General features: G+C 37.1%; 3 protein-coding genes across 4 annotated transcripts in view; 1 reads left to right on the top strand and 2 right to left on the bottom strand.

The window, feature by feature from the left end:
• Positions 1-1860, bottom strand: part of LOC120776339 (mitogen-activated protein kinase kinase kinase 13-B) — a 33560-nt gene extending 31700 nt beyond the window's left edge. The window contains exon 1 of the mRNA XM_040106877.1: positions 879-1860. The gene's annotated coding sequence lies outside the window, so the exon portion shown is untranslated. The remainder of the gene's footprint in view (positions 1-878) is intronic.
• A 5989-nt stretch (positions 1861-7849) lies between these two features.
• LOC120778355 (protein I'm not dead yet-like) lies at positions 7850-14696 on the top strand. The gene is made up of 13 exons (XM_040110143.1): positions 7850-7937; positions 7996-8113; positions 8179-8295; positions 8368-8516; positions 8574-8688; positions 8748-8794; positions 8857-8982; positions 9868-10203; positions 10699-10793; positions 10853-10939; positions 11044-11237; positions 14355-14492; positions 14568-14696. Exons 1-13 carry the CDS (start codon positions 7927-7929, stop codon positions 14694-14696), a joined length of 1662 nt encoding a protein of 553 aa, XP_039966077.1. The 5' UTR covers positions 7850-7926.
• Positions 14697-17176: 2480 nt separating this feature from the next.
• LOC120778954 (E3 ubiquitin-protein ligase rnf146) lies at positions 17177-25410 on the bottom strand. Of its 2 annotated transcripts, XM_040111026.1 has the most exons (5): positions 24712-25406; positions 22088-22241; positions 21090-21653; positions 18292-18454; positions 17177-17342 (listed from the first exon to the last, which is right to left on the bottom strand). In XM_040111026.1, the coding sequence occupies exons 1-4, from the start codon at positions 25156-25158 to the stop codon at positions 18336-18338; spliced, it is 1284 nt and encodes a 427-aa protein (XP_039966960.1). In that variant the 5' UTR covers positions 25159-25406; the 3' UTR covers positions 17177-17342; positions 18292-18335. The 2 variants fall into 2 exon arrangements, with proteins under 2 accessions (XP_039966960.1, XP_039966959.1); XM_040111025.1 differs by lacking the exons at positions 17177-17342; positions 18292-18454 and having other exon boundaries at positions 18638-21653; positions 24712-25410.
• Positions 25411-26295: the final 885 nt, after the last annotated feature.

Below are 26295 nucleotides of genomic sequence, written 5' to 3'. Positions count from 1 at the left end.
GTACTGCGTCGAATATTTTCAGAGCTGGAGTGTTTTCGTCCATCCGGACAACATGACCTAGCCAGCGTAGCCGCTGTCTTTTAATTCGCTGAACTATGTCGATGTCGTCGTATATCTCATACAGCTCATCGTTCCATCGAATGCGGTATTCGCCGTGGTCAACACGCAAATCGCAGAAAAAACTCCTCTCGAAAACTCGCAACTCAGACGTTGTCATCGTCCATGCCTCTGCACCATACAGCAGGACGGGAATTATGAGTGACTTATAGAGTTTGGTTTTTGTTTGTCGAGAGAGCATATTAGGAAAGGGATATATGTATAGCATAATTTCAGATCGATATTTCGTACATTGACGTACATGAATAAAGCGACTCAAGCTGCCACGCTGTATAGGATCTCCGATGCTTCCTGCTGAGTGTTGCAAGCTACTTTGCAAGCTTAATACCCTGTCCACGGTATAAGTGTTAATGAATGAATTGAATTGGAATTCATGTACAGAACTATAAAAATCTTTAACCTTCACTATTTACCCTTTCTACAAAAGTGTAAAAATAGGAGCACACACATCCATACATGTATACATACTTGTATGTATATACATATGTAGATACAAATGTACATATGTATATACAGAATTTAAGAGAAAATATTGAACTTGATTGCCAATGCACATAAAATAATATTTTCCAACCAAAAATATGCTATCGCAGTTTTTTGTTCTAGCTGTAACTCACACATATGTACATATGTATATGCCTGTTAGTATCTATGTGTGCATGTGTGTATGCATGTATCTGTGCGCCACATCTATGCCGCTGTGTGTAAAAATAGAACGATTTCCGCGAATTCGCAATGAATAAGGAAGGATAACTACTCACCGTTGGCAAATTGACACTGATAGAAACACTTTCAACACCAACACCACTACAGCTGAGCGACAAACACAAACACAAATGCACAAATCACTGCGTTGAGTGTGTTTGTGTGTACACTGGTGTAACAATTTAGAATATTTTAAAATGCGGATATGCGCTGTGTGACGCGAATCAACACGGATTTTTATTTTTTAATTTCCTTTCGGCATAGTTATTACTTTTATAGAATAAAACATGCAATAAGAGACACACTTTCGATTTGCCACAGAATATTGATTATATAAATACACAAACAGGACTTTGCGCTGCGGCTCTCCACACAAGCACCAAGGAGCCAACAAAAAAAAGTGGCTAACACTGCGGACCCAGAGCACGTTCTCCGGCTAAATTAAAGCACTTACAACCTTCACTTCTTTTACAATTTTATGATTTCTTTCGAAAATGTATGCGTTGTTGTTGTATATATGTATGTATATTGTGACGATACAAAAATTTTTCTATTTTCACTGCTTGAAATTATGTTATGGATTTTACGATTTTTGGAATTTTAGCCAACACACACAGCGCGTAGCCACTTTTTGTGTAGATATTGCCTTTCTGTGTGCCTTCGTATTCACCATGGCTTCCTTTACTCGTTGCCGTTGGCTGTTTCTTTTGCTCCTGCTTTTTCTTTTGCTTCGCCTTTTGCTTGTTTCACTGCCACTGCTATTGCCACTACCACTTTTATTGCCATTTGCTGCTGCTGCGGCTGCTTTACGCCAACATAAAATCAATATTGGCCGCACAGCACATATTTCAACACTCACTTTTCTTCCACACACTGCAAATCACTTCAAATTATATTTTAAATAAATTACTTTTGTAAATTATATTTCGAAAATATAAATATTTTAGCGTTACGAACCCGTTATATTCATATACACATATGTATGTGTGTATTTTATATATGTGTGTCTGTGCTTAACCGTGTAATCACTAAGCGTTTGTGTCGTGTATCCGCGTGCTCTCCGGCGCCAATCCAACTACTGAACCAAGCAGCCAAAGTAACAAGCCATGTTGCTGCCTTCGCAGCCTGACAGCTCAAACAATGCTGTTGTCCGTGTTGTTGTTGGCATTGTTGTTGGCTGTGCAGTGGTTAGCGCTTGGCCAAATCGATAGATTGCGCAGCGAGTGGTAAGATTATGGAAACGAAACAAAACAAAGAAGTGGAAAGCAAAAACCTCCGTGGAAAATTGTTTGCTTCTTGGTGGTGGCTTTTGCTTCCTGAGAGCGCCAGCAACCAGTTTTGTGCTGTACTAAGAGGCTGTTGCTCAAATCCAGTTTTGAGCGACACCTTGCATGCTATACACACGCACATACACCCATACACCTGCATACGCAAGGAAACCAACACAAAAGCTAGAATCATGCGCAGTAACGTCATAACCCACGTTCAATAGCCCGCCAGTGGTGGAAACAAGAAAATAAAACAACAACAATAAATTGCAGCAAGGTGTGATTCTCTCCACCCTCCGTTGCCATAGCGCAGTGTGGTGGAAATATTTATTGAAAATATGCTGCTGCTGTCAAAACCACTGAGCTTCAGAGCGCCGAATTGGCGCTGAGCTGAGTTTGTACTAATACTATCGAAAACCCATATACACAAATCTACCAATACATTCACCAATAGTCACACCAAAACAACAGCAAGTAAGTGCAGGTATCATATCTACACCATTGAACTCCAATTAAACACCTTAAGCAGCAACAACAAGCGAAAATGCAACGCAGCATGATTGTACAGTGGGCAGTTTTAGGAAAATATGACATCGAATTTTTTAGTTAAATCTGATGAAATTCGGTTAGAATTATTTATTCAACCTATTAACATACTAAGTCGACTTAGACTAATTTAACTTATGACTGTGGTATCTTTTTAGCGGCTAACAACTTACTTTTCACAATCGTCACCGAAATCTTCAATAACATTCGCCTTCAATGTAAGGGTTTTAGACAAATTTTTACAATATAAAAAGTAGATTGTCGTCGATAGCAAGCGATAATTAAGGCAAAAATCTCCCATAGTATGACGTCAGCGAAAGTCACCGAACCGCCGTAGAGCGGCTGCTTATACTCGTATACTGGTTTCCAGATTTCTGAGACTGTCAGAAGTATCATCGCTAAAAAGAATACAAATGAAAATTTCGACGGGGTTGACAGACGGATCCGGGTGAAATAAAATGCGAGTCTATGAGTCTATGTGACCGCCTGTTTTTGAGGGATTTTTTTCTACGACCAGTAAATAGATAGAGCTTTAAGTTTGTTATTACTTATTAACATACATTTTGATAGTATTAATATAAATTTTAGGCTAAAAAATTGCGTAAATCTTGATTAACAGCTCTCTGAACACCACCACCTAACATCAGTTGACATTTGAAAAAAAGTTGCTAATTTTTCGTTTCTTTTTATACCCTGAACAAGGTATATTAAGTTTGTCACGAAGTTTGTAACACCCAGAAGGAGTCGTCGGAGACCCTATAAAGTATATAAATGATCAGTATGTCGAGCTGAGTCGATTTAGCCATGTCCGTCTGTCTGTCCGTCCGTCTGTCTGTCTGTATATATACGAACTAGTCCCTCAGTTTTTAAGATATCGTTTTGAAATTTTGCAAACGTCATTTTCTCTCCAAGAAGCTGCTCATTTGTCGGAACGGCCGATATCGGACCACTATAACTTATAGCTGCCATACAAACCGAACGATCGGAATCAAGTTCTTGTATGGACAACTTTCACATTTGACAAGATATATTCACGAAATTTGGTATATATTATTTCCTAAAGCAACAATGTAATCTCCGAAGAAATTGTTCAGATCGGTTAACTATAGCATATAGCTGCCATACAAACTGAACACATAGTTACTAACAGAAATGCACCTGTGAAGGGTATTTAGCCTTCGTCAATTTTTTAATAACCACTTTAGTACCGTATTATTAACATGTTTAGAAGCGATTTATGAAACAAAATTTTAGTCCATCAAATGTGTTGACCCCATTAAGGACAGAGTCAAAGCGCTAAAAGTATACTTTCTTTCGAACTAAACTGGACCTCCATTTGGCATTACTAAGCAGGCCTATGTATGACGTGACAGCCGGCCAGTATAATCGAGTCTTAAATAAAGCTGAGACGGGTTGTAGTGTTAGACAGCGGACAGAGAGCACTGTTTGTTGAGTTAAGACCTTCCGTATCGACATTTATTATTCGATTTTGATATGGTAGAACTAACGAAGACTCGTTTGAAGTTGTTTGTGTCAGTGGATTGGACAAACGCCAACAGTTGTTATTTAATAAGGTCCCTGGTTCAGACTTCCGGCCTTATTTCTGATGTAAAAAGTTAGAAAATAAAAAATTTTCAGGATCTCATATTTACCCTTTATGGCAAAAAACAAATCTAGCATCTAAAAATCATAACATTTATGTGAATTCATCGCATGTATAATGTATATACATATAATTTGAGCATTTTTATTACTTAAACCGGGGACGAACACTGTAACCCCTTTTTCAAAAGAATGCACTTGATTTTCAGCATATACATACATACATATATATAGTACATACACATGTTCATACACATGTTTCCAACATATTACCTGCAAATATGCTGACAACGTCGCTCATGCATAAAAAGGTGTCCTCTCATATGTGTTTGTATAAATATGCATGTATGCATGTTTAAAGGTGTGTGTGCGCTCACACATCTTCTCTTTGTAGAATCTACAACGTAGATACAGCCATCTGCATTTTGGTCTACTCACCACGATGTATGCTAGTGACTATCATTGTATGGAAGTGTGCCAGGTAAGTACGTGAACCCAGCGACAAGTGGAACTCAAATATTTGTTTGCCTCTTTGGCCGCAAAGCCGACTTCGAAATTCACCAAATTTACCTGAGTTACTTCGCATGCAAATAAGAAAAAAATTTTTATTTTATATGTTTTCCAAATACTGATTTTTCAAGACCCTCAAAATCTGCGAGAACCAGAACATAAAATAAATTTCATTCCAACGTTATAGAAAATTATGAAACTGTGTACATACCGACATTGTTCACTGTTGGGCTAAGCTTAGACATGTTTACTTTAAGCTTCACCAAAAAAGTAGTGCTCTTAACAGGTGCTTGATCTCCCGTAACTTTTAACGTGCGTTTCCTTGATCAAGATCACAAATTAGTGCAAAAAGTCCCGATTGTCTTTGTACGTTGCCAAGATTTATAGTAAGTATTTTAGCTTTTTGTTCGATTTATGTCTTCTAACATAATTTCGAATAGCAATTACCCGCCTGAAGAACAACAAAGCAGCGGGTGCCGATGGATTGCCGGCCGAGCTATTCAAACACGGCGGCGAAGAACTGATAAGGAACATGCATCAGCTTCTTTGTACAATATGGTCGGACGAAAGCATGTCCAACGATTGGAATTTAAGTGTGCTCTGCCCATTCTACAAAAAGGGAGAACCACAATCTACGCCAACTACTGTGGGATAAGTCTCCTCAATATCGCGTATAAGGTTCTATCGAGCGTATTGTGTGAAAGATTAAAGCCCACCGTCAACAAACTGATTGGACTATTTCAGTGTGGCTTTAGACCTGGCAAATCAACAACCGACCAGATATTCTTCTTCTTCTTAATTGGAGTAGACACCGCTTACGCGATTATAGCCGAGGTAACAACAGCGCGCCAGTCGTTTCTTCATTTCGCTACGTGGCGCCAATTGGATATTCCAAGCGAAGTCAGGTCCTTCTCCACGTCGAATACTTTCAGAGGTGGAGTGTTTTCATCCATCCGGACAACATGACCTAGCCAGCGTAGCCGCTGTCTTTTAATTCGCTGAACTATGTCGACGTCGTCGTATATCTCGTACAGCTCATCGTTCCATCGAATGCGATATTCGCCGTGGCCAATGCGCAAAGGACCATAAATCTTTCGCAGAATTTTTCTCTCGAAAACTCGTAACGTCGACTCATCGGTTGTTGTCATCGCCCAAGCCTCTGCACCATACAGCAGGAAAGCGGTGTCTACGCCAGTAAGGAAGAAAAAGAACATAATTTCGTCAAGTCTCAAGAAGCACCTATCCAAGACGGCCAAAACCTCTTGGTCAAACTGCTTGCGATATGGGATATATAGGGTTCCTATATCTGGATTACACCGTCAATATTTTAATTCGCTATTATCAGAGAAAAAAACTACATTAACCAATATATTGTGTTTCCAATTGGCGCCAACTTTTCAAACGAGGAAGTGAATTATTCTTATGAATATAATAGAAGAACAAAAAAGACTGGAAAATGAAAAGGCTTCATTCTAAAACTCTTGATATATTCCACAAATAAACTTATGTGAATCATTGACTTTTGTATGTTAGAAAATGCAATAGCTTAGGTTAGGTTATGTCGTAGTGCTGATCCTTGCACCACAGGTAACGAAGAGCTCCACCAGCAATCGCTCGTACTATGTGATTTTCAAAACTCCAAGATGTAAATGACCATACCCTTTTAGATCGACGAAGCGTTTGGAGCTTATCACAAATTTGTTAAGGTGGCTAATATTAGTACCAGAAACTTTCACAGCTTCGTAAAAGGTCTGCCTAGAAATATGTTTCAACCTTCGTCAGACAGTTGAGAAGAAAATTTCTGGACGATTCCACCTCCCGCTCCTTCATTCAGCTTTGACAATTACAAGCCTTACTGCAAGTGGAGTAATTGTGTACAGTCAGAACATCTACCACTATGGCGTGATGAACCTTACTAATGGTAAGAAGACAATAACCCCAAAAAACCGACGTTTTCATTGAGTTTGAAATCTCTAGGTGAGAAACCTACCATCTTGAGATCCAGCATTCATAATTGGATAATATTCGACCGAATAGATCACTTCCAGCACGCAGTGAAGAAATTTTAACAGCGGTAGCTGAGAGTTTACATACACGAAGACAGTGGAGAGTCGACTTGGCGTTGTTTGCAGCACTTCGGATTGACGTATGGAACGACTTGGGGCAGTTTACATTGAGATTTCAAATTGAAAGCATACAAAATACAGCTTGTATAAAAACGATATTCGATCGATTCCTTCGACAATGTCTGAGGTCAATGCGGACAATCCCGCTTCGACTCAAGCCTTGAAGCAAAACATCACGTTTGTCATTTGCCTGTTACTTGGCGAAATGCTCAAACGAGTCATCAAAATTGGACTCAACGTATTGACCATCTGAGCAGCTGCGACCAACATTTGAAAGAGGCAATCTTCAAAAAATAAATGCAAAAGAATATTCTTTCGAATGATAATAAACATTCCCTATCTGCATTTTTTCGACTCGATGTAAAATGATTGTATTTGAGTAGGGGTTATTTGTAGTGCCTCGGATTTCTCAATTAATGTTTTCCTTTTTGTATGAATTTAGAAGGGTCTTCTGATATCCGTCGGCATAAATTTACGGGACCAAGCGTGAAGAACATATTACATGCTGCAATCTTCTCTTCCGCGCCCGAGCGAAGGTGAACGAACGGTTGCCACGAAAACCGACCATCTGATTGGAGCGGCAGTAAAATTATATCAGACACACCAACTCTAAACAGTCTAAGTCTTAAGTATTTGTTATCAAAGCTATTGTTTCACTTTTTAAAAGTGTATATGTATGTCTAATACTGATATCAAAAGTATATGGCAACGATCCATGGGTATTATTGGACTTACTGAAACAAATCCCGGTGTAGTAGAACAATCTAACGCCACAAATGGATCTACGAGGTTGTTGCGTAAGGTAAGGAAGAGCAGAGTCGTGCTAAGTCACTGGTACACGGCTCATACTATATGTTAGGAATGTTGGAAAATTTGGAACTAAGAAAAATAAGTTTTCAAACACTGTTTTCTACTTTACCAAAATGAATAAGAACACAATGATTTTCTATTTGTGACTTTTGTTGAATAAGAAAACTGAATTTGAAATAAAGGAAATGCGTATAATTCGTTAAACAGTCCACACAGTTTCGTAATACGTCGGCATTTTAATCATGGAAGACGAGTAAGTGCACAAAGAGTTTTAAGTAAGCTTTACAGGTATAAAACTGCGCTTCTTACAGAAAAGAGAATTCTTGTCCACGAATGTATGGCCACTTATGCAAATTCCATTGGCGAGGCATTGTACTAATTGTGGCACCAATTCTATTACTGCCAATCATAATACCAGGATATGAAAGGGTAAACGTTGCTTTTATCAAGAGTTTGGATCTGACCATTTAGATGTTGTATGTTTACTTTTGTAGCCCTTACGTTGCCTATATGTATTTTCCCTCATGTCCATTTATTGGTTAACAACTGCTGTACCGTTACAAGTGACCGGTTTGTTGCCATTTGTATTGCTGCCATTTCTGGGCCTTATGGTAAGAACTCTCAAAATCGCAGTGCTCCTTGCAAGCATGGTACATTGACAACATTTTTTATACTTTTTTCAGGATTCAACTCCGACGTGTAAACAGTACTTCACGGTACCGTTAGCGATTTTCATAGGAGGCGCTATTGTGGGCCTAAGCATCGAATCCAGCAATTTGGGTAAACGTGTGGCGCTCGGTTTATTAACAATGCTGGGAGTTAGTCCCAAACGGTAAGTATGTTGAGCCATACAACTCGAAATCTATTAGATTCCAAATTTTCTTCACAGCATTATCCTTACTCTCATATTGACTACCGGATTTTTCTCGATGTGGATGCAGAACACAATCACTACGGCAATGATGTTGCCCCTAGTAAAGGCCGTGCTCGACGAATTCGAGGCGGTAAGTTGGCCAGATTACGTTGAAACTCTACAAGATTTAAGAATTCAATACGTTCTTAGGGCGGGCTAAAGATTAAGGAGGACAAAAAGCCTGAACAAGACGAAGAGTATGTAGGATTAGTTGGTAAATCGGTTGATAATTTCTAGACAAACAAATTTTTTTGTACAGGAATAGAGAGTCCTCACATATCGCCACTGGCTATTACTTGGCAGTATGTTATTCGGCAACGATTGGTGGCTGTGCATCATTAATTGGGACTTCCACAAATATAGCAACAAAGGGTCTATATGAAAAGTAAGTATTGCTTGAAGTCTAGAAATGGAGAAAAAATGGTTTTGGTCATGGTTTTAAGGTCATAAGTTCCAACAGAATTCAATTAGGCAATTAGGTATTAAGCGTAATGTCACAAAGTTTACATTTAACATCTTCTGAAATCATATTGTGTAATGTTACGCTAAATATGAGCCGCTTTAACATGGGCCGAGGGTGTGGCAGGTGATCTGTAATGAAGCTTAAAATTGATCCATGATCTATGCCATCATCAGATGTTGTCAACGTCTATGCCTTTGGTTTGGTCTTTGTTCGTCAAGAGAGGAGTTTACTTCTCAATTGCATACTCAGTCCGAAGTAGCTCCTGTTGGCAAGAGTTATTCTGCGTAGGTTTTCGAGGCTGGTTCCAAAATGGACGAAATTTGCAATGACTTCGATGTTGTGTCATATTTTCAATATGGGAGCCAAGTCACGATTGCGACCACTGTTTGTTTGATCGGTTGTTCAGGCTAATAATATCAATATCGTCGGCGTATGCTAGCAGCTGTACACTCTTATTATTATTCTTATTGTACTTTCCTAGTTCAGCTATGCAGATCGAATTATTTTCTCCAACAGTAGATTAAGTCCTTCCTAATCTTGATGAAGCTTTTGGTATTGCTCAACGTCAGTTTACACAGCCGTATTAGTTTTACGGGGATACCAAATTCACACATAGCGGTATAAAGGCAGCTTCTTTCCGTGCTGCCAAAAGCAGCTTTGAAATCGACGAACAGGATACACCGCCTTGATCCTCTTTTCACGGGGGTTTACCAAGATTTCTTTACATTATTGATTGTGAATTAGAGTTGTTGTTGCACTTTATGATTAATTTAATCGTTCTTATTTTAATTTTTACTTTACTTTCAGCTTATTTGTGAATGCCACGGACATCATTGACTTTCCCAAAGCGTTGGCATACAATATTCCTTGGGTGCTAGTAGCCTTAGTGCTCTTGTACTTCACACTTTTAATTACCCATTTTGGTCTTTGTCGTCCCAAAAGTGTGACCGGTGCAGCACTTTCTAGCTTCACAAAAAGTTCTAACGAAGTTACGACTGCAGTTAAACAGAAATTCGAGGATATGGGCCCGATGAGCATTCATGAAATTCAAGTTGCTATAGTATCTATACTCATGATATTTCTGCTTACATTTCAATCACCTGGAATTATAACGGGATGGGCTGATCCTATGAATAAGAAAGGGTGAGTAAGGTTATTATGAAAGTGAGTGAGAGAAATAAACTTCCAAGTGATAGTCAAGATGCTACAAGCTTAGTCTCTCAAAAATTAAAAAGAAGTGCGGAAATCATTTTATCCCATCATATCCAGGCAACTGGGACAGTAAAGCCCGGCCAAAATTTGTTGCCATACGCATGGATTTCACTTGATGCGGCATCTCTGTCAGTCTTATATAACGTTATGCCATCCAAACTAAAGACACACAATATCTAACTAGTTACAGCTCTGTGAAAATATGGCTTCGCTGCTACCGTTGCGAGCGCCTAGAGCATTATGAGATACCCTTGTGTTACAAATAAATTTAGATAAGTGTTTAGATGAGACTTGGTATATATGCTTCTCGGTAGGTGAATATTGATTGCAATGCTCTAACCATAATCACGCCCAATCTACGAAATTCAATATTTCGAAATTTTAATATTTGTTTCTGTGTAATTTATTTTTTCCATTTCGTTTCAGTTTTATTAAAGGAGCTACCCCAATGATTGCCGTGGTCGTAATGCTCTTTTATTTTCCAGCAAGGTATACCTTTTTCAAATTCTGCTGCGGCAAGGGTAAATTGTAAAATATTCATAGCTTTCTACTGAAACCAGTTATACTTACTCATTATTAGGTCCATTTCCCCCCAGCGCTGAGAAACCTTTACTGTCATGGAAATACGTTAATAACAATTTCCCTTGGGGGATCGTTTTTGTACTAGGTATATTTATAACCTATATACATATATATTTTTATATATATATAATATATGTATATAAAAATCGTTGGTGCATCTTTGATACTCTTGCTGTTTTACATTTCCAGGTAGCGGGTTCGCGCTCTCAAAAACATTTATAGAGTCTGGGTTGTCTCTGTGGCTTGCTGATAAAGTGTCCGCATTCAGTGAATTGCCATTACCGGCTTTACAGTTATTTTCTCTTTTGGTTTCGGCATTTTTAACGACATTTACTTTGAATACGGGCGCGTGCAATATCGTTGTACCAATTATAGCTGAAATTGTAAGTAAAGAACATGTAAAAAAAAATGTAACGGTTATAGGCTTGCCATGAGGTATAGATCTAAAACTAGACATATGATTGACGACTGTAATTAGGACAATCAAATTTTGGTTTCCAACTTTGCACAAGCGTTTTGTGCGCAACCAATATGGTTGTAGTGAGTTCCTGCAAGAGCTCTTACAATTGAATTGACTGTCAAACCCCCGAAGACAGACTTCAACAAATGCTTTGAGGTGACGTTCCTCTCAGGGAAGTTCTAAAGAACAGCTGCAGTCAGAATCACAATCTTGACAGACGACCCTAAAGTGTATTATGGCACAGTGAGTTTACTTGTTGCTTCACCTGCTGGTGCTGCGTAGGGAGCAGTTCACAGCGGTTGAACTACCACTGCCAAATTCGCTTTCCAACATAGAGGTGTTACAGTCCATGAAGACTCAAACTTCGAAAGCGTTGGCGCTCTCCATGTGATGCCAATGGTAAAGACTAGACCGAGGGCAAAACCGAGTAAGGTGGGGTTGTGAAAGTCCACGAAAAGCTTAGATGCAAGTCTAACCGGACAAAGGAGAAGGAGGAAAGGTTGGCTTGTTCTACGGCAAAAAAGGAAAGAAGGCCAGTCATGCTATGCTTCGTAGCCGCAATTTAAATCCACGGATCCGAGATTCGCAAACCGGATTGAAGAAATAATTACAACCAAAGTCAGGGTGGTGGCGATTGCCAGCGATATAGCCAAGATACAAGATGCATTTAATCCTACCACTTATTGACAGAAGCAACCCTCTTAGAGAGATTACGCGAGAAAAATTGGAGAGCAGCAGAGCTGAAACTGTTGGATGCGTTCTTCACACGTTTTTATGAAGACTCGAGTTCGATGGTTCGGACATTAAAATGAAGAAGAGTCCCGGGACTGATTAATAATTAAGTAGCTTACCAAATACCTGGGTAATTTTGGATAGCAAAATGATGTGGAAATGTAAGGAAATGTAAATGTTAGAGAATGTTAGGGTCTGCATGCGGCCTAGCACCTGGGCCCATGCACTGGTTTTACACAGCGGTGGTCAAGCTAATATTGCTTTGCGGTACTCTGATGTGGTGTACGACTGTCAGCAAAATTTCATACAGAAAATCGTTGGAGCGAATACAAAGGCTCGCTATTCTCTGCTTAACAATCTAACACAAATCGACTTTGGCTGTGTTAGGTGAATTCTCTATAGGAGGCGGATCAGGGTGAAATGGAAACGCAGAATCACCAGGATCATGTGCAAGAGTCCCGTAGAAAAACTCGATAGCTTTTTACTCGCACGGGCAGAAAATGCAGATAAGTAGGTATGAGAGAGACGCTGGAACACTTCCTATACCTCTGTCCATCATTATCTAGAATTCGTCTTCAATATTTAGAAGTTTCGCAGTTCAAGGACTAGATGAAGTATCAAACATAGATATCCAGTCGCTCTTAAAGTTCGCAAAAAACCTTGACGTCCTGTGTGACAAATACTGTACGTCAAAATGTTTTGGCATTACTAAGAAGCAGTGGGGTTATGTATGGCGTGGCAGCCGGCCAGCATAATCTAATTAAATCTAACCTTTGCTTCATCTTAAAAATTGGATATCTCCCACTATTGATAATATAACTTCCATATATATGTATATACAGTTGTCCACAAAAAAATAGGAGTGACCACATGAGAAAAACGAATTGTAAATTTTCATTAACAAAAATATTTTTTTTTTTTAATTTTTGCTCAATGTAATTTGTTAAAGATCTATTAATATTTCCAGATTTCACCTATTTCAATTAAACAAAAAAAATTTTATATCGCAGTTTATATGAAGTAAACTAAAAAACTAGTTCCATAAAAAAATAGGAGTATTTTATGTAATACGGGGCCGTTCTACTTTCTTCTTGATATCTGTCCACAGGTTTTCAATAGGGTTGAAGTCAGGAGACTGAGCAGGTCACCACATAACCTAAACTCCGTTGGCTCTAAACCATTTTTTTGCGCACTTGCTAGTATTTTTAGGGTCATTATCCCGTTGATATACCCAAATCAATGGCATATTTCACGAGGCATGTGTCAACATAACCTCATATAATATTTTGACATATGCCCTTTGGTTCATGATGCCTTCAATTAAGTGAATTGGGCCAACACCACAATGTGAAAAACGACCGCGCACCTTGATTTGGCATCGTTATGTATCACGGTTTTTGTGGTAAACCGGGGATTATATTCTGAGTTAGGAGGACGTCGGACAAAGTTCCTAGAGCACATATTACCAAATAACTCAACTTTGGATTCGACTGACCACAATATGTTTCGCCATTTAAACGCGGGTCAGGAGCCATGCTCTTTTGCAAACTGTATGCGGACTTTCTTGTGTTTCTTTTTTATGGGGGTCCTTTTCGTGGACTTATGGCAAATAATTTGTTCTGCACCAAATTCCTACGAACAGTTTCAGTATTAACTGACAAATTTAATTCGTCATGGATGCTCCAGGCTGAAGCAAGAGGATTCTTTTTGCAGTAGCGTACAATATTGCGATCGTCTGCAGTGGATTTTTTGCGCTTTCGTCTACGAGTTTCATTTTTAATTCTATAATTTAAGTCATTTGCTATCATTTGAGGAGAGCATTTTACGATTTTTTGGATCTCTTTATATGTTTTTCCTAGTTTTCTCAATTTATTTTATCGTTTTCCGCTCTTCCTCTGTACAATTATTTCCTCTACCCACTGGAGAAAAACCCAATGATTAAATAAAATAATAACAAATTTAAATTGCTGCTAGATTATGCAACTATACTTACTTTTCTAATTTGGAGAATATTTTGTATGTTAAGGCCTATTTTGAAAACGAAATATCTAACACTCCTATTATTTAGTGGAAAGCAATAACAAGTGTCTTCCAGAACTAGCAAAGCAGAAGTAGCTATAGCAATCATCACAATATTTTTTTTTTGTATTTTAATGCTAGTATCCCGTTATGTGTACCGTTAATGTTTCGCGTCATTTACATGTGATTTAAAAAAGTTATGCAGCCAAACACATTTTTCAGATTGGCACTCCTATTATTTTGTGGACAACGGTATATACATACATTTCAATCTCTGTCTACATTTCAGGCACGTAATGCCCAAACGCATCCACTAAATTTGGTATATCCAGCTGGTCTGGGTTGCTGTGTCGCTTTCCTTTTACCAATTAGTACGCCACCTAACGCCCTTGTAGCAGAACAAGCCAACATAAGCTGGAAGAAAATGGTACGTCCAAAACTTACCTATATAATTATTTTTCTTAGTGTCTCTGATCAATAATATCTCACTTTCTTTTAACAGTTTGTTGCCGGTCTAATCCCCACGTTTACAACAACAATTCTCATCTATCTGAATTCCATATCTTGGCACTTCATTGTATTTCCAGCAACTAAAGATTATCCTGTTTGGGCTGAGCTCCAGAAGAATTAAAGACAAATTTTTAACGTTTCTCATACATTCGAATATTTTATACATTTCAACGTTTGTTTTTATGTTGTTATAATACATTAAATCATTGGAGTCATATTTTTTGTTTCACTTGGGAATGGCCAGAAACGATTCTCTTACACATGACTCAAACAGCTCACGGCAAAGGAACTATGGCTTACGATTTGAGGGAATGTACCTAGAATATCCAGTCCCTTAATTGGGAAGGTGCCGCTGCCCAGATAGTTGATGTCCTCGTTAGAGTGAAGGCTGACATCACCGCCGTCCAAGAAATGCGATGGACGGGACAATGACTGAGGCGAGCAGGTCCTTGTGGCATTTAGTACAATGGTCATATAAAGTCGCGCAAATTCGGTGTAGGATTCGAAGTGCGAGAGAGACTCCGTTGCCGAGTACTGTCATTCACCCCGGTGGATGAACATCTAGCCACAATCCGCATCAAAGCGAAGTTTTTCAAGACGATGTGACCAAAGATGCCTCCTATGAGAGTTTGGAGCGCACCTATGAGAGCTGCCCCGCTACGATGTCCAAATCGTGCTTGGCGACTTAAACGCCAGGGTGGGTAAGGAAGGTATTTATGGCACAGCAGTTGTAATTTCAGCCTCCACGAGGAAACATCCCAAATGAGTTGAGGCTGATCGACTTCGCTGGACCAGAAATATGGTTATATGTAGTACAAGATTTCAGCATAAGAAATACGTACATCAAGCTACTTGGCTGTTTCCGGATCGGAAAGCCACCAACCAGATCGATCATGTTGTGATAGACGGAAGACACGTCTCCAGTGTTTTAGATGTGCGTGCGCTCCGGGGTCCTAACATCGACTCGGACCACTATCTTGTTGCAGTCAAGATTCGCACCCGCCTCTGTGCGGCAAAAAACGCACGACAAGCAACACAAGGAAAGTTCGACGTCGACAAGCTGCAATCACAACAGAGAGCCGAACGATTTTCTACTCGGCTTGCACTCCTGCTCTCTGAGAGCACGCGTCAACAACCCGGTATAAGGGAACTGTGGGACGGCATCTCAAATTCCTTACGTACAGCTGCAACCGAAACCATTGGTTTTCGGAAAGTGCAAAAGAACAACTGGTACGACGAGGAGTGCCGTGTCGCAGCGGAGAGAAAACAGACTGCCTACCTCGCAACGTTACGATCGACCACAACACGTGCGGGATGGGATAGATACCGAGAGTTGAAGAGGGAAACGAGAAGCATTTGCAGACAGAAAAAGAGAGAAGCCAGAATGCGTGAGTATGAAGAGCTTGAAAAGCTGGCCGACAGGGATAATGCTCGAAAATTCTAAAACAGAAGGTTTCAGACCGGAGCAAACTCCTGTAGAACCTCCAAATCTTGGAAAAGACTCGTGAAAAGAAAATCGACACCTACCCTACACCTTTTCGTCGATTTCAAACTTGATTTTGACAGCACGAAAAGGAGGAAGTTCTGCTTACTCCAGTCTGGATAAGAAAGCAATGCAAATGGGTCTGGTGGTGAACGAGGGCAAGACGAAATATCTCCTGTCATCAAAAAAACAGTCGTTGCACTTGCGACTTGGCTCTCACGTCAGTCATAACTTTGAAGTCGTTGAAAATTTTGTTTATCTTGGTACCAGTATCAACACCACCAATAATGTCAGCCTGGAAATCCAACGCAGAATAACTCTTGCCAATAGGTGCTACTTTGGACTGAGTAGGGAATTGTGAAGTAAAGTCCTCTCTCGACGAACAAAAACCAAACTCTATAAATCACTCATTGTTCCAGTCCGGCTATATGGTGCAGATTCATGGACGATGCCAACATCTGATGAGTCGACGTTAGGAGTTTTCCAGAGAAAAGTTCTGCGAAAAATTTATGGTCCTTTGCTCGTTGGCCAGGGCGAATATCGCATTCGCCCAGAGATTAGGTCGTGTCGTCCGAATGGATGAAAAGACTCCAGCTCTGGAAGTATTCGACGCAGTACCCGCTAGGAGAAGCAGAGGAAGATCCATTCCAAAATAAATATTCCAAATACTTAGTGGTTCATCACTATTCTACAGGAAATTTGTATGAAACGAAAAAATTGTGGGGCATTACTACTCTGGAGGAAATTAATATTATAAATTGACTCATTATTTCAACGGAAAACAAACTAAAAAAATAAAAAAAGGAAATAAAAAAAAATTAAAAATAAATAAAAACCAATTGAAGCATTACTATCTTGCAGGAAATTTGCAGAATAAAAAAGATTCTATTCAAAATGAGTACTAGAAATACTTAGTGGGTCATTAATACCAGACAAGAAATTTTCTTATTTTTTTTTAGATTCTAGACGCTGCACAAAGTTTGTATGCAAAAACACGACCTCTTCCCTCCACAAAATCAATTGTTTTTTCAACATACTCAAAAAAGGTCGTTAATGGACTTTAAAACACAGCAGAGGAGTTGCTTCGACAATTTACAAATAAAATATTATTCATTAAATACACACTAAAATTTGTATTTATTTAAATTTTATAAACGAAATGTTTAGTTGCTTCGAGGAGTACACCTTACATATGTATATATGTACATATGTATGTGTATTTGATCGCCGCTTGCAAGCCTTTCGAACAAACCTTAGACCTTAGGTGTGTACTTGCTTTTGAGTCTGGAAAACAAGCAAATAAATGAATGGAAAATTTGTCAAATCTGTTTAAAGATAAATGAGCGTAAATTCTTCACTGCAGAAGAGCAAAGTGTGTAAAATTTGTGCACTTTTCGAATTTTTGTTAAGAATGAAGGTTGAAATGATGCTAACCATTGGCACTATGCGGTGCTAAATGAGAGTTACGCAGTAGCATAGACATGAAGGAGCAGAGCAGAATTTACCCAGTGTGCTTGATTAGTGAGAATTTTCCAAATAAGTTTTAGAAGCGTACTAGGTATATTACGCGCGCAGAAGAACCCATGGAATGCGATATGTTTGTAATAAAATATAGAAAGTGGAAAAAGAAAATGCATTTTTTGTGTTTGTTGTGAAGTGTTTGAGACCACAAGCCGATAGATAGAATTTATTTGTTTTTGCTATAGAAATATATGGAAGTATGTTTGTGTGTGTCTATAGAGGCTAATGATAGTACGTAAATTACAATTTTCGCGTTCGGCAATAACACCAAACATGCCAAGAAGTAAACGAGTTAGCGGAAACCCTATATAACATGCCAGTTTACTGCTTTTATTGCTATTTTTTATTGCTTATATTTTTGTAAAAATAATTTTCGCTTACATACTTACAATATTCAAAAAATAAAGGATTAAATGAAATGTTATGCTTGCATTAATATGTGTGTTGAATAAACCGAAGAAGTGTGAGTGTTTTTTTTCTTTGTTTCAAAAATAGTAAAAAATGTAAATGAAAATTTAGTAAATAAAATTATTTTCATGAATTGCGTACAATGAATTATTCATAGGTTATAATTTCTAACTTAGGCACCCTATATAAATGAGCAAAATATTAACTGCTTTAAATGATATTAATTGTATGACGATGCGCTTTTAGTTTGCCGTGCTCCTCACAACAAGAATAGGAAATTGTTCAATAAAAACAAAAAACTTACGACTACTATTTCTATGTTTAACGCAATTGGCTGACAATTTTGCTCTAATTATCTACACAGTAGTTGGGTATGAGTAGGGATTTGTAAAATTCCAATACACTGACGAGACAATCTTTGAGTATACATTGCACGGAAAGGAATATGTGGGAGGAGCGATTCACGCCTATGACCAGGAAATAAAAAAATAATATTAATTAATATAATTATTAGTACAATATTAAAATGCAATAATACATATAAATGTTCAAGCATTTTGCGAGAATACTTGGAATACATACATACTCGTACAAACAATGTTTGGTCGTCATATGTAGTAGAAGGTGTAAGTACAGCGCTTTAGGCCTAATTAAGTATACATCCTTTGTATCACCTAACACTTAGTATTAACATTACTGGTAGTTCTAATATTATTCCTACTACTAAGCACTTGGCAATTACTATAATCACGATATTTATAGCTAGCTAATATATGTATGTAGTGGTGTTCATTATATGTATATATTCAATTGGTATTTTTAACTAATATTATAGTGTATATGTAAGTATATTTGTAGAATGTTTGTATATATGTATGTATGTAGTTATATGCATTAATAACGAGCGTAAAAGCGTTTTCAGTTTTGGTTGAAAAGTTGAAAATTAATTCATTAAATGAAGTTTTTGAAAAATTTTTGAAAGCCTAACGCCAGCTTATGTAATAAAAAATGCAAAGTTTAATAATGCACTTTGTCTTAACGCCACAAATTTTGAAGCAATTTTTTTGAATGTAAAAGCCTTTATTTTACTTGAAGTTATTAAACTGAAGTATAAAAAATTACTTGAAGGAATCGATATTGCAAGAATAATAAAAATTTATTTGCTTTTACTTTTCATATTAGCAAAGAAATTCTAAAATGCTTTAATGAACTTGACTTTTTCAACGCCTAAGTGCCCTATAACAGTAATTCTTTTACGGCTAAGTCACTGAAATTCGAATACCGCGTAACCAGGGTATTCCAATTCCAGTATTTCCACAAAATATTGTCAAAAAAATAACTTGTTACGTCATTATATAACTGAGTTGGGCCTATAAAATGAATTGTGTGACTAAAAATTAATGCATAAAAGGACTTCAAAATATTGCAAATGATTGATTTTAAAATTTAAGACTTTAGAAAACTTCAATAATGTTTATAAAATGAGTATTTACACTTCATTTCTTTTCGATCAGTGTATATAATAAGGCTTATCATCGAGAAGCATCAAAAATAATCTTATTCACTACTTATAGTCAATATACAACTCTAACAATTTTACAAAATTACTAAGCAAAATGAAAACCGTTATATCATTCGGAATTAAATTAACTTCTTAACTTTTTTGTAAAGAAAACAAAAACATTAATAGGAATTATGTTACGAACTTTGAGGTTAGGATTCAAATTTCGATTTTTTTAAATAAATAAATAAACAAAAGATAGTTTCGGGGGCCAATTTGTTTCCAAAAATAATATATATTAATATAAATTGCAGTTACGATGCGATTTCGCAATTTAAAAGAAGCAAAAAAATCTAAATTGCACCATAAAAAGCCGACTGCGACTGCGACTGCTAATACTAATTACTTTTATTGTTCATTTTAGAGATCATTTTATATGTAATTTGGAGAAAATATCTATCGGAAGCATTAATTCATAACATAAGATAATTGGCGTTTTTTCTTATTCCCTAAACTGCACTATTTTCTACATGTTTTCATTATAGGATTATATTTAGTTTTAGTTGTTAGCTACATATTTAGAATATTTTTAATGAGCTCTTCAAGAGTTTTACATACGTTTCTATTTGGCAAGTCACATTCAAATATTTTATGTGCTTTTCCTACTATTTATGCATTTTGCATTCTGCTTTATCTAAACTATTCATCTGTGAGTTTTGCTAGAACTAGAACAACCCGACCTGAAAAATGTAGGCTCATATAGAATTTATAGATTTGCGTTTACCAGGTACATATCTTACAGTTTTTAATGCCGTCTCATTGCTGAGCTTCATATTATCTATATTTACATTAATAATGCCTATCTTCCTACAATAATAAAATTTTGCGCTTACTCTTAACTCAAGTATGTTTTAGCTTTCCTTTTGCAGTCCTAAACTATTTTTTAGTTTTTTTAAGCGATCTTAGAATTTTCGGTTTTCAAGTGATTCTTGGTACATATTAAACATACAGGCACATACATACATACAAACGTTGGTGTAACTATTACGCTTATACATCGACTGCATACACTTCCGTTATACTAATCGTATGTACAAAGCGTCCTGCCGAATACTTTTAATGTAAATGCACACTTCCCTAAACAACAATGACAAACATATGTATGTGCATTAGTTTGTGAATTATTTTGTTTTTTGTGGGTTTATCTGTATATGGCTGTGTGTGTGAGGGCGCTCAATTGCGTCTAACGCATTTCCCTGCGCACTTCTAGAAGCGTATATGACGCTGCGCGTAGCGGCCGTCCACGTCACCACCATTTTCCTCGTCACTGTCCGAGTCGATGATGTTGCGTAATGTCAACGCATGGAAATCGTTCAATGTCTGCTCAAACAGATCGATTGTCTGCTGATCGGCTTCGGAGATCACATTCTGTGTCGCATCCAGCAGATCTTCAGCTGCATCAAGCAACTCGCGACTACCATGCGCTACAAGCGCCGCAGCGGCAACGCTGCCGCCGCTCGTTAAACTGGATGACGTGGATGTACCAGCCGTGCCGTTACCCGTTGTTGCATAGCTGCCACTGTAAGTCCCTGTATTCTCACCACTCATGCGTTGCACGATATTGACATCGTCGGTGTGCTGCTGTTGTTGTTGTGCTGATGCTGTATTTGCTGCTGCGGCGGTGTTGCGCGACAACTCATCGGCATGCGCCAACGTTGAGCCAATTATGTCGCTGGCAATGCGTATTGCGGCATCGGTGGCGGCAATGGTCGAGATGAAATCACTTGCATTGGCTGGATGCCGCATGCTATAATAATTGAGTGGTAAACTGAGATCGGAAGAGGAATCTGTTGGCGTATTGGAAGCACCCAGACCAACAGCGATACTTTGTTGCTGTTGTTGCTGATAAATTTGTGAAGCGAAATTCGAATCGGTTATGACGGTGTTGCCTTCGATGCGTAGGCCAGCTACACCTTTTTTAGGTATTGTAGCCAGATCACGTTTAACGCGTCGACAACGACTGGGCTCATTTTGACGTTGTTGCACCATTGTTTCCAGATCGACTACGTAGACATAGCCAGCCACTAATATGATGCAGGATTTTTCACCCTTCTTAAAAGCCTCCTCAATATCCTGACTGGTACGATCATCGTACTGCCACCAACCTAAATAGTTCCACATAAAAAAGCTTTGTTAAATTTATTTTCAACAAAATAGGCGTGAGTATTTATACAAAAGGTTAAATATTATATGAATGTATATGTGTAAATTATGTTAGGTTGGGTTTTTTGTGTTAGTTTTTCAATATTCCAGCTACACCCTTGGTTGGCATATGCTTCGAGCGACATATCTTCCGTTTGCGAGAGGGATTTTGTACTGGATGTTGCACCATATCGCCAAAATCGATGGTGTATATAGCGCCGCATATGAGTACTTCATGCCCACAATCCTCTTCCAGATCAATCAAAGAAGCACTGAGCATGCGCGTTTGATACGCATCTTCGATATCGTTGGAAGAGCGCGGGTCATATGCCCACCAACCGCCTGCGGGAGTTTGTCTTAAGTTTGTGAGTGCAGGTGGTGTTTCAACGTTACTTACCATTACGTCCCTCGTAGAACCACTGATAACCGTCTTCGGTGGATTTTGTAGCGCAAATATCATCGATACCATTCACCAAATCGGGATGGTCTAGAAATTCGGGCGGTATTTCACGTCTACACATAGCACAACGTCGATTTTTGTAGGCCACGCCCTAGAAGCGAAAAATAACAGGTTAATATTGGTTTTAGTTTGGAGAGCACACTTAAATGAGCACAAATTATGATAAATGATTTTTAAATTTTCAAACAAAAATAAAGTTACAGAAACAGAAAACTTGCATTCTTTGATATTACAGAGATTATGAAAACTGTCAAATAAAATTTTGAGTCCTACCTTCTAAATTGGTAATGAGACATTCAATAAAGGTATCACACGTTAAATAAGCTGCCGCAATTTCAAATACTTTTAAAAACTATTTAAATTTTATTTTTTAAAACGTGACTTAATGAAATCGTACCGTTTGCAAATTATATTTTCGTAATAAATTTACAATACGAAAAAGTTATCTAGGCTTTTGTTTCACTAACTTTAATCTACAGCATGGTGAGCCAAAAACAATTTTTATTATTTTCTTTAGATACCGTGAAATTATAGTCTTAAAAAAAAGGTAAAGTTTGAGACCTATTGTAATCAAGGTTGCAAATTGTATTGAAAATAAAAGAATTAACATTTGAATTAAATTTTGTAGAAAAAAATAATATCAAGCATATAATTAAGAATTTTAAAATAAATTTGAGAATTAACATTTTTTCGCGTTTTGCGTACTTCATTCATATTAAAAAAAAAATAAATTTTTTAAATGAAAATCTTAAATTAAATTAAATTTTTTTACTTTTCTTTAAGGATATCTTATTTTGGCACGATTACGATTCTTGCGGCGCCGCGTTTTGAGCGTACCGATGGATATAGGAGGTCTTCAGGATTAAAAAATATATGCACATATACCGTCCTTAGACGCATAGTTTTCGAGATATTTCACTACAAAGTTCCACAATTTTACATGCAATTCACTCTTATTTTGTTTTGTTTTTCTTTACATGTCATGACAAATACCGCCGCAAGAATCGTAATATTGCCTTTATTTTTAATCCCCATATCGGGATTAAAAAGTTAAAATTTAATTATTAATGCAAAATTTTTTAAATAAATTTTTTTTTCTTATTTGGCAACATAATGCCTTAAAATTATAATATATCTTAATTTTTTATGACATAAGTAATTTTTAATTTAGCAAGATAGAAGAGAAAAAGTAGAAAGAAACTTTTTAAAAAGATAATTAATAGTAGTAAAAATTTAGACATTTTAATTTTAAAAAATTATTGACTTTATTGTTGCCTTTAAACAACAATTCTACATTAACCTAAGTTATACCTTAGGGCGAATCTTTGCTCTTGAAAGATTGCGCACATTCACTGCAAATTTAACGTTTTTTAATTCATTTTCATTGATAAACCAAATAACATTGTAGCCTTTAAAAAAGTTTATTAACACGTAAATATGCGCAGATTTAAATTATCTAAAAAAGGTCACAATAGGTAAATAAATTAACTAAAATAACTTTCATTAAAATAAGACCTTAGTTTATAGCTAAAGCGCACCTTCGGCTGTATATCTTCAATGCCAGCAACTTTATATGCCTTAAAATGAAGATCATTTGTAAAGCAACACAAACGGAGATGTTAAAAAAGGGCAGAGATTAAAAAACCACTGGACCGCTAAACATGTTGTGGCTCTAATTTTGGTTAGGTAACCAGGAAATTGTAGCGGTAAATTAAAAATAAATTATAGTAAATCTTTCAACCTTCAAAACCGTTGTCTTCGCTTTTAAGCCAATGGCTCAAACCAGTCATTGTTGTTAGTGTTGCAGTAGTGACGCCACTAACAAAGATAAAAAAGTCTGTAAAATCAACACTACAACTTGCCCAAGACATGTCGGTCACATTAATAAGCAATATGTGGACTATGACGTTGTGTGGACGTGCCTGCGAAAAGTTGAACTTCAAATATTGTTTAATACGAAGTGTGCATAATTACCAATTCAAATTATTATGCCGAACTAAGCGTTAGATTGACTTCTCTCCACGTGTCTGCAATAAAAGCGTCAAGCCCTCGTTTTACTCATTTTCGCGCATAATTTATGTTAATACGAGTATTAATAAAACAAATAACAATAATATTGAGTATTTAATAAAAAATATAACTTATAAAATTTGCTAAGCAGCCAATAACTTGCGGATGCAATTTTTTTTTTTTTTTTTGAACAGGAAAGTAAAAGTTTTCGAACATTTTATCTGAATTTGGTCAAATATTTTTAATATATTTAACTTTAAACTGATCAGCATTCCGCTGAAATTACGAATTCTTTTGAAACTTCCGCACGCTGAAGTAAAAAATGAAATTAAACACTTGCGGCTATCAAATTTGAATAAACAAACAAAGCTAATCTTTTAAGCCGATCACGTACCACTTGAAGTTTTCTAATAGTCGTGCAATTAATTATGCATTAGTCCACACACACAATACGCTTTTTGCCAAACTACTGGCGTACGCGACTACGACGTTAGCAACAATGACAATGACATTTGTATATTTTCGCAAATTATAGCGATTTGTTTACTCACTTTCACGCATAGGAAACAAAAGATATGCCCACATGGCAGGCGCGCTGGGTGTATACATGTTTGTAGGCATATTGGGCACTCGATTGCCGCTGAAGGTCCTGCAACATCTTCATCATTAGGCGATTGCTCCTCCGGACTGCTATCCACATTTATAATTGACGCAGCAGCAGTAGCAGCTGTCTTAGATGTAGAAGGGGTTGGGCTGGTGTTGCATAGATCGATTACGGCATCAGCTGCGGTAGCGTTTTCTCCCATTGTTGTTGTTGTTATTGATACACTTGATGTTGCAGCCACTGACGTAGTAGGCAATTGCGAATTCGGTTCAACCTCGAATGGCACAATTACTGCTGCATTTGCATCGTCGCGCATTGCCATCACTCTGGGAACAGAAGTTATGACGTTGCTGCCGTGATCCAGACTGCCGTTTAGTTCTTCACTTTGCTCCATTCATAAAATTTCCACTCTTTCTTGAATAATGTACAACTTTCCACCTTATTTATTGCTAAACAATTGCGAAAACGTTTTACACAATGTTGTTTTAATTTGTACACGTTTACTTATTACTCTTACTATTATTTGCTTCGTTTCACTGCGCGTCTACTACAACACAACGTATTTTGTTTCCGACAAAAAGCAGACAACACATTTAATTTATCAGCAAATGTGAGGAAACAAGAACTATTTTGATGTTTTCATTTTTTACATATTCGCTTAGGTCTGGCCAAAATTCGCCGTAAAAGATTGCAAACAGGTGGAGTAGTGATGAATATACCGACAGAGGCCGCTGCTGTTTGTTATAAACAATGTTGCCGTATCGCTATATATTTGCGGTGCACTTGCATATAAGCGGATTCTTAATTAAAACAGAGATTAATAAATTTACAATAACAAATATAACAACAATACATATCATATAAAAATACAGTATACGAAATTTGAAAGTAAGTATAAAAATAAATTTATGCTTATATGCCAATTAATTATTATTTAATTATTTTAAAAAATGGACAATCAAGTGGTTTGCGCCCGAAACTCTTTAAAAAAAACTCGGCCTTTGGTTCGAGGTGCCACGGGCGGGACTACGTAATACAAAAGCGGCCAATGAATGTTCGCTTTTAGTCGTGATCGCTTCATCACCGCTTTATAAAATATACATATGTTTATTGCTCAAAGAAAATGTATGGGTTAACTAACTGTACCCGTGCAATTCTGTGCTGTGATACAGTCTCAAGTCTCTAAATTTGAGTTTTTAAGTTAGAGACAATTTTTGAGACTTGTGACGATTTTGCTATTCTGTAAGTGACAGCCATAAAATCTATTACATTTCATTATTCAGAGATGTTTTTACACTTGAATGAAAATAAATATGTCGATAACAACTCTTAAATTTTCATAACATAGTCAAAAAACATATTTATCAATGAAAATAAAAATATATGTTGACTTTGTTTCATAATATTTACGAAATTTATGTAAAATTGATTTATTTTTAACCTTTTCGTTTCAAAATATAAAGGCGACAATCGTTTAATATCTATGATGATCTCTATTCAGTATATTCAAAATGGCAGACAAGAGTTCTTT

Source organism: Bactrocera tryoni, chromosome 5, assembly GCF_016617805.1.
Source record: "Bactrocera tryoni isolate S06 chromosome 5, CSIRO_BtryS06_freeze2, whole genome shotgun sequence".
NCBI classification, from domain to species: Eukaryota; Metazoa; Arthropoda; class Insecta; order Diptera; family Tephritidae; genus Bactrocera; species Bactrocera tryoni.
This window is presented reverse-complemented; position numbering and strand designations above follow the sequence as displayed.

Excerpts from the sequence above, each read along its gene's own strand:
- LOC120778355 (XM_040110143.1), top strand. Across the intron at positions 8,689-8,747 it reads TGCTCGACGAATTCGAGGCG|GGCGGGCTAAAGATTAAGGA; the intron begins GTAAGTTGGCCA and ends ATACGTTCTTAG. Across the intron at positions 8,795-8,856 it reads AAGCCTGAACAAGACGAAGA|GAATAGAGAGTCCTCACATA; the intron begins GTATGTAGGATT and ends TTTTTTGTACAG.
- LOC120778954 (XM_040111025.1), bottom strand. The coding sequence starts at position 25,158 with ATGGAGCAAAGTGAAGAACTAAACGGCAGTCTGGATCACGGCAGCAAC. Across the intron at positions 22,242-24,711 it reads TTTGTTTCCTATGCGTGAAA|GGCGTGGCCTACAAAAATCG; the intron begins GTGAGTAAACAA and ends TTTCGCTTCTAG. Across the intron at positions 21,654-22,087 it reads GTTCTACGAGGGACGTAATG|GTTGGTGGCAGTACGATGAT; the intron begins GTAAGTAACGTT and ends GGAACTATTTAG.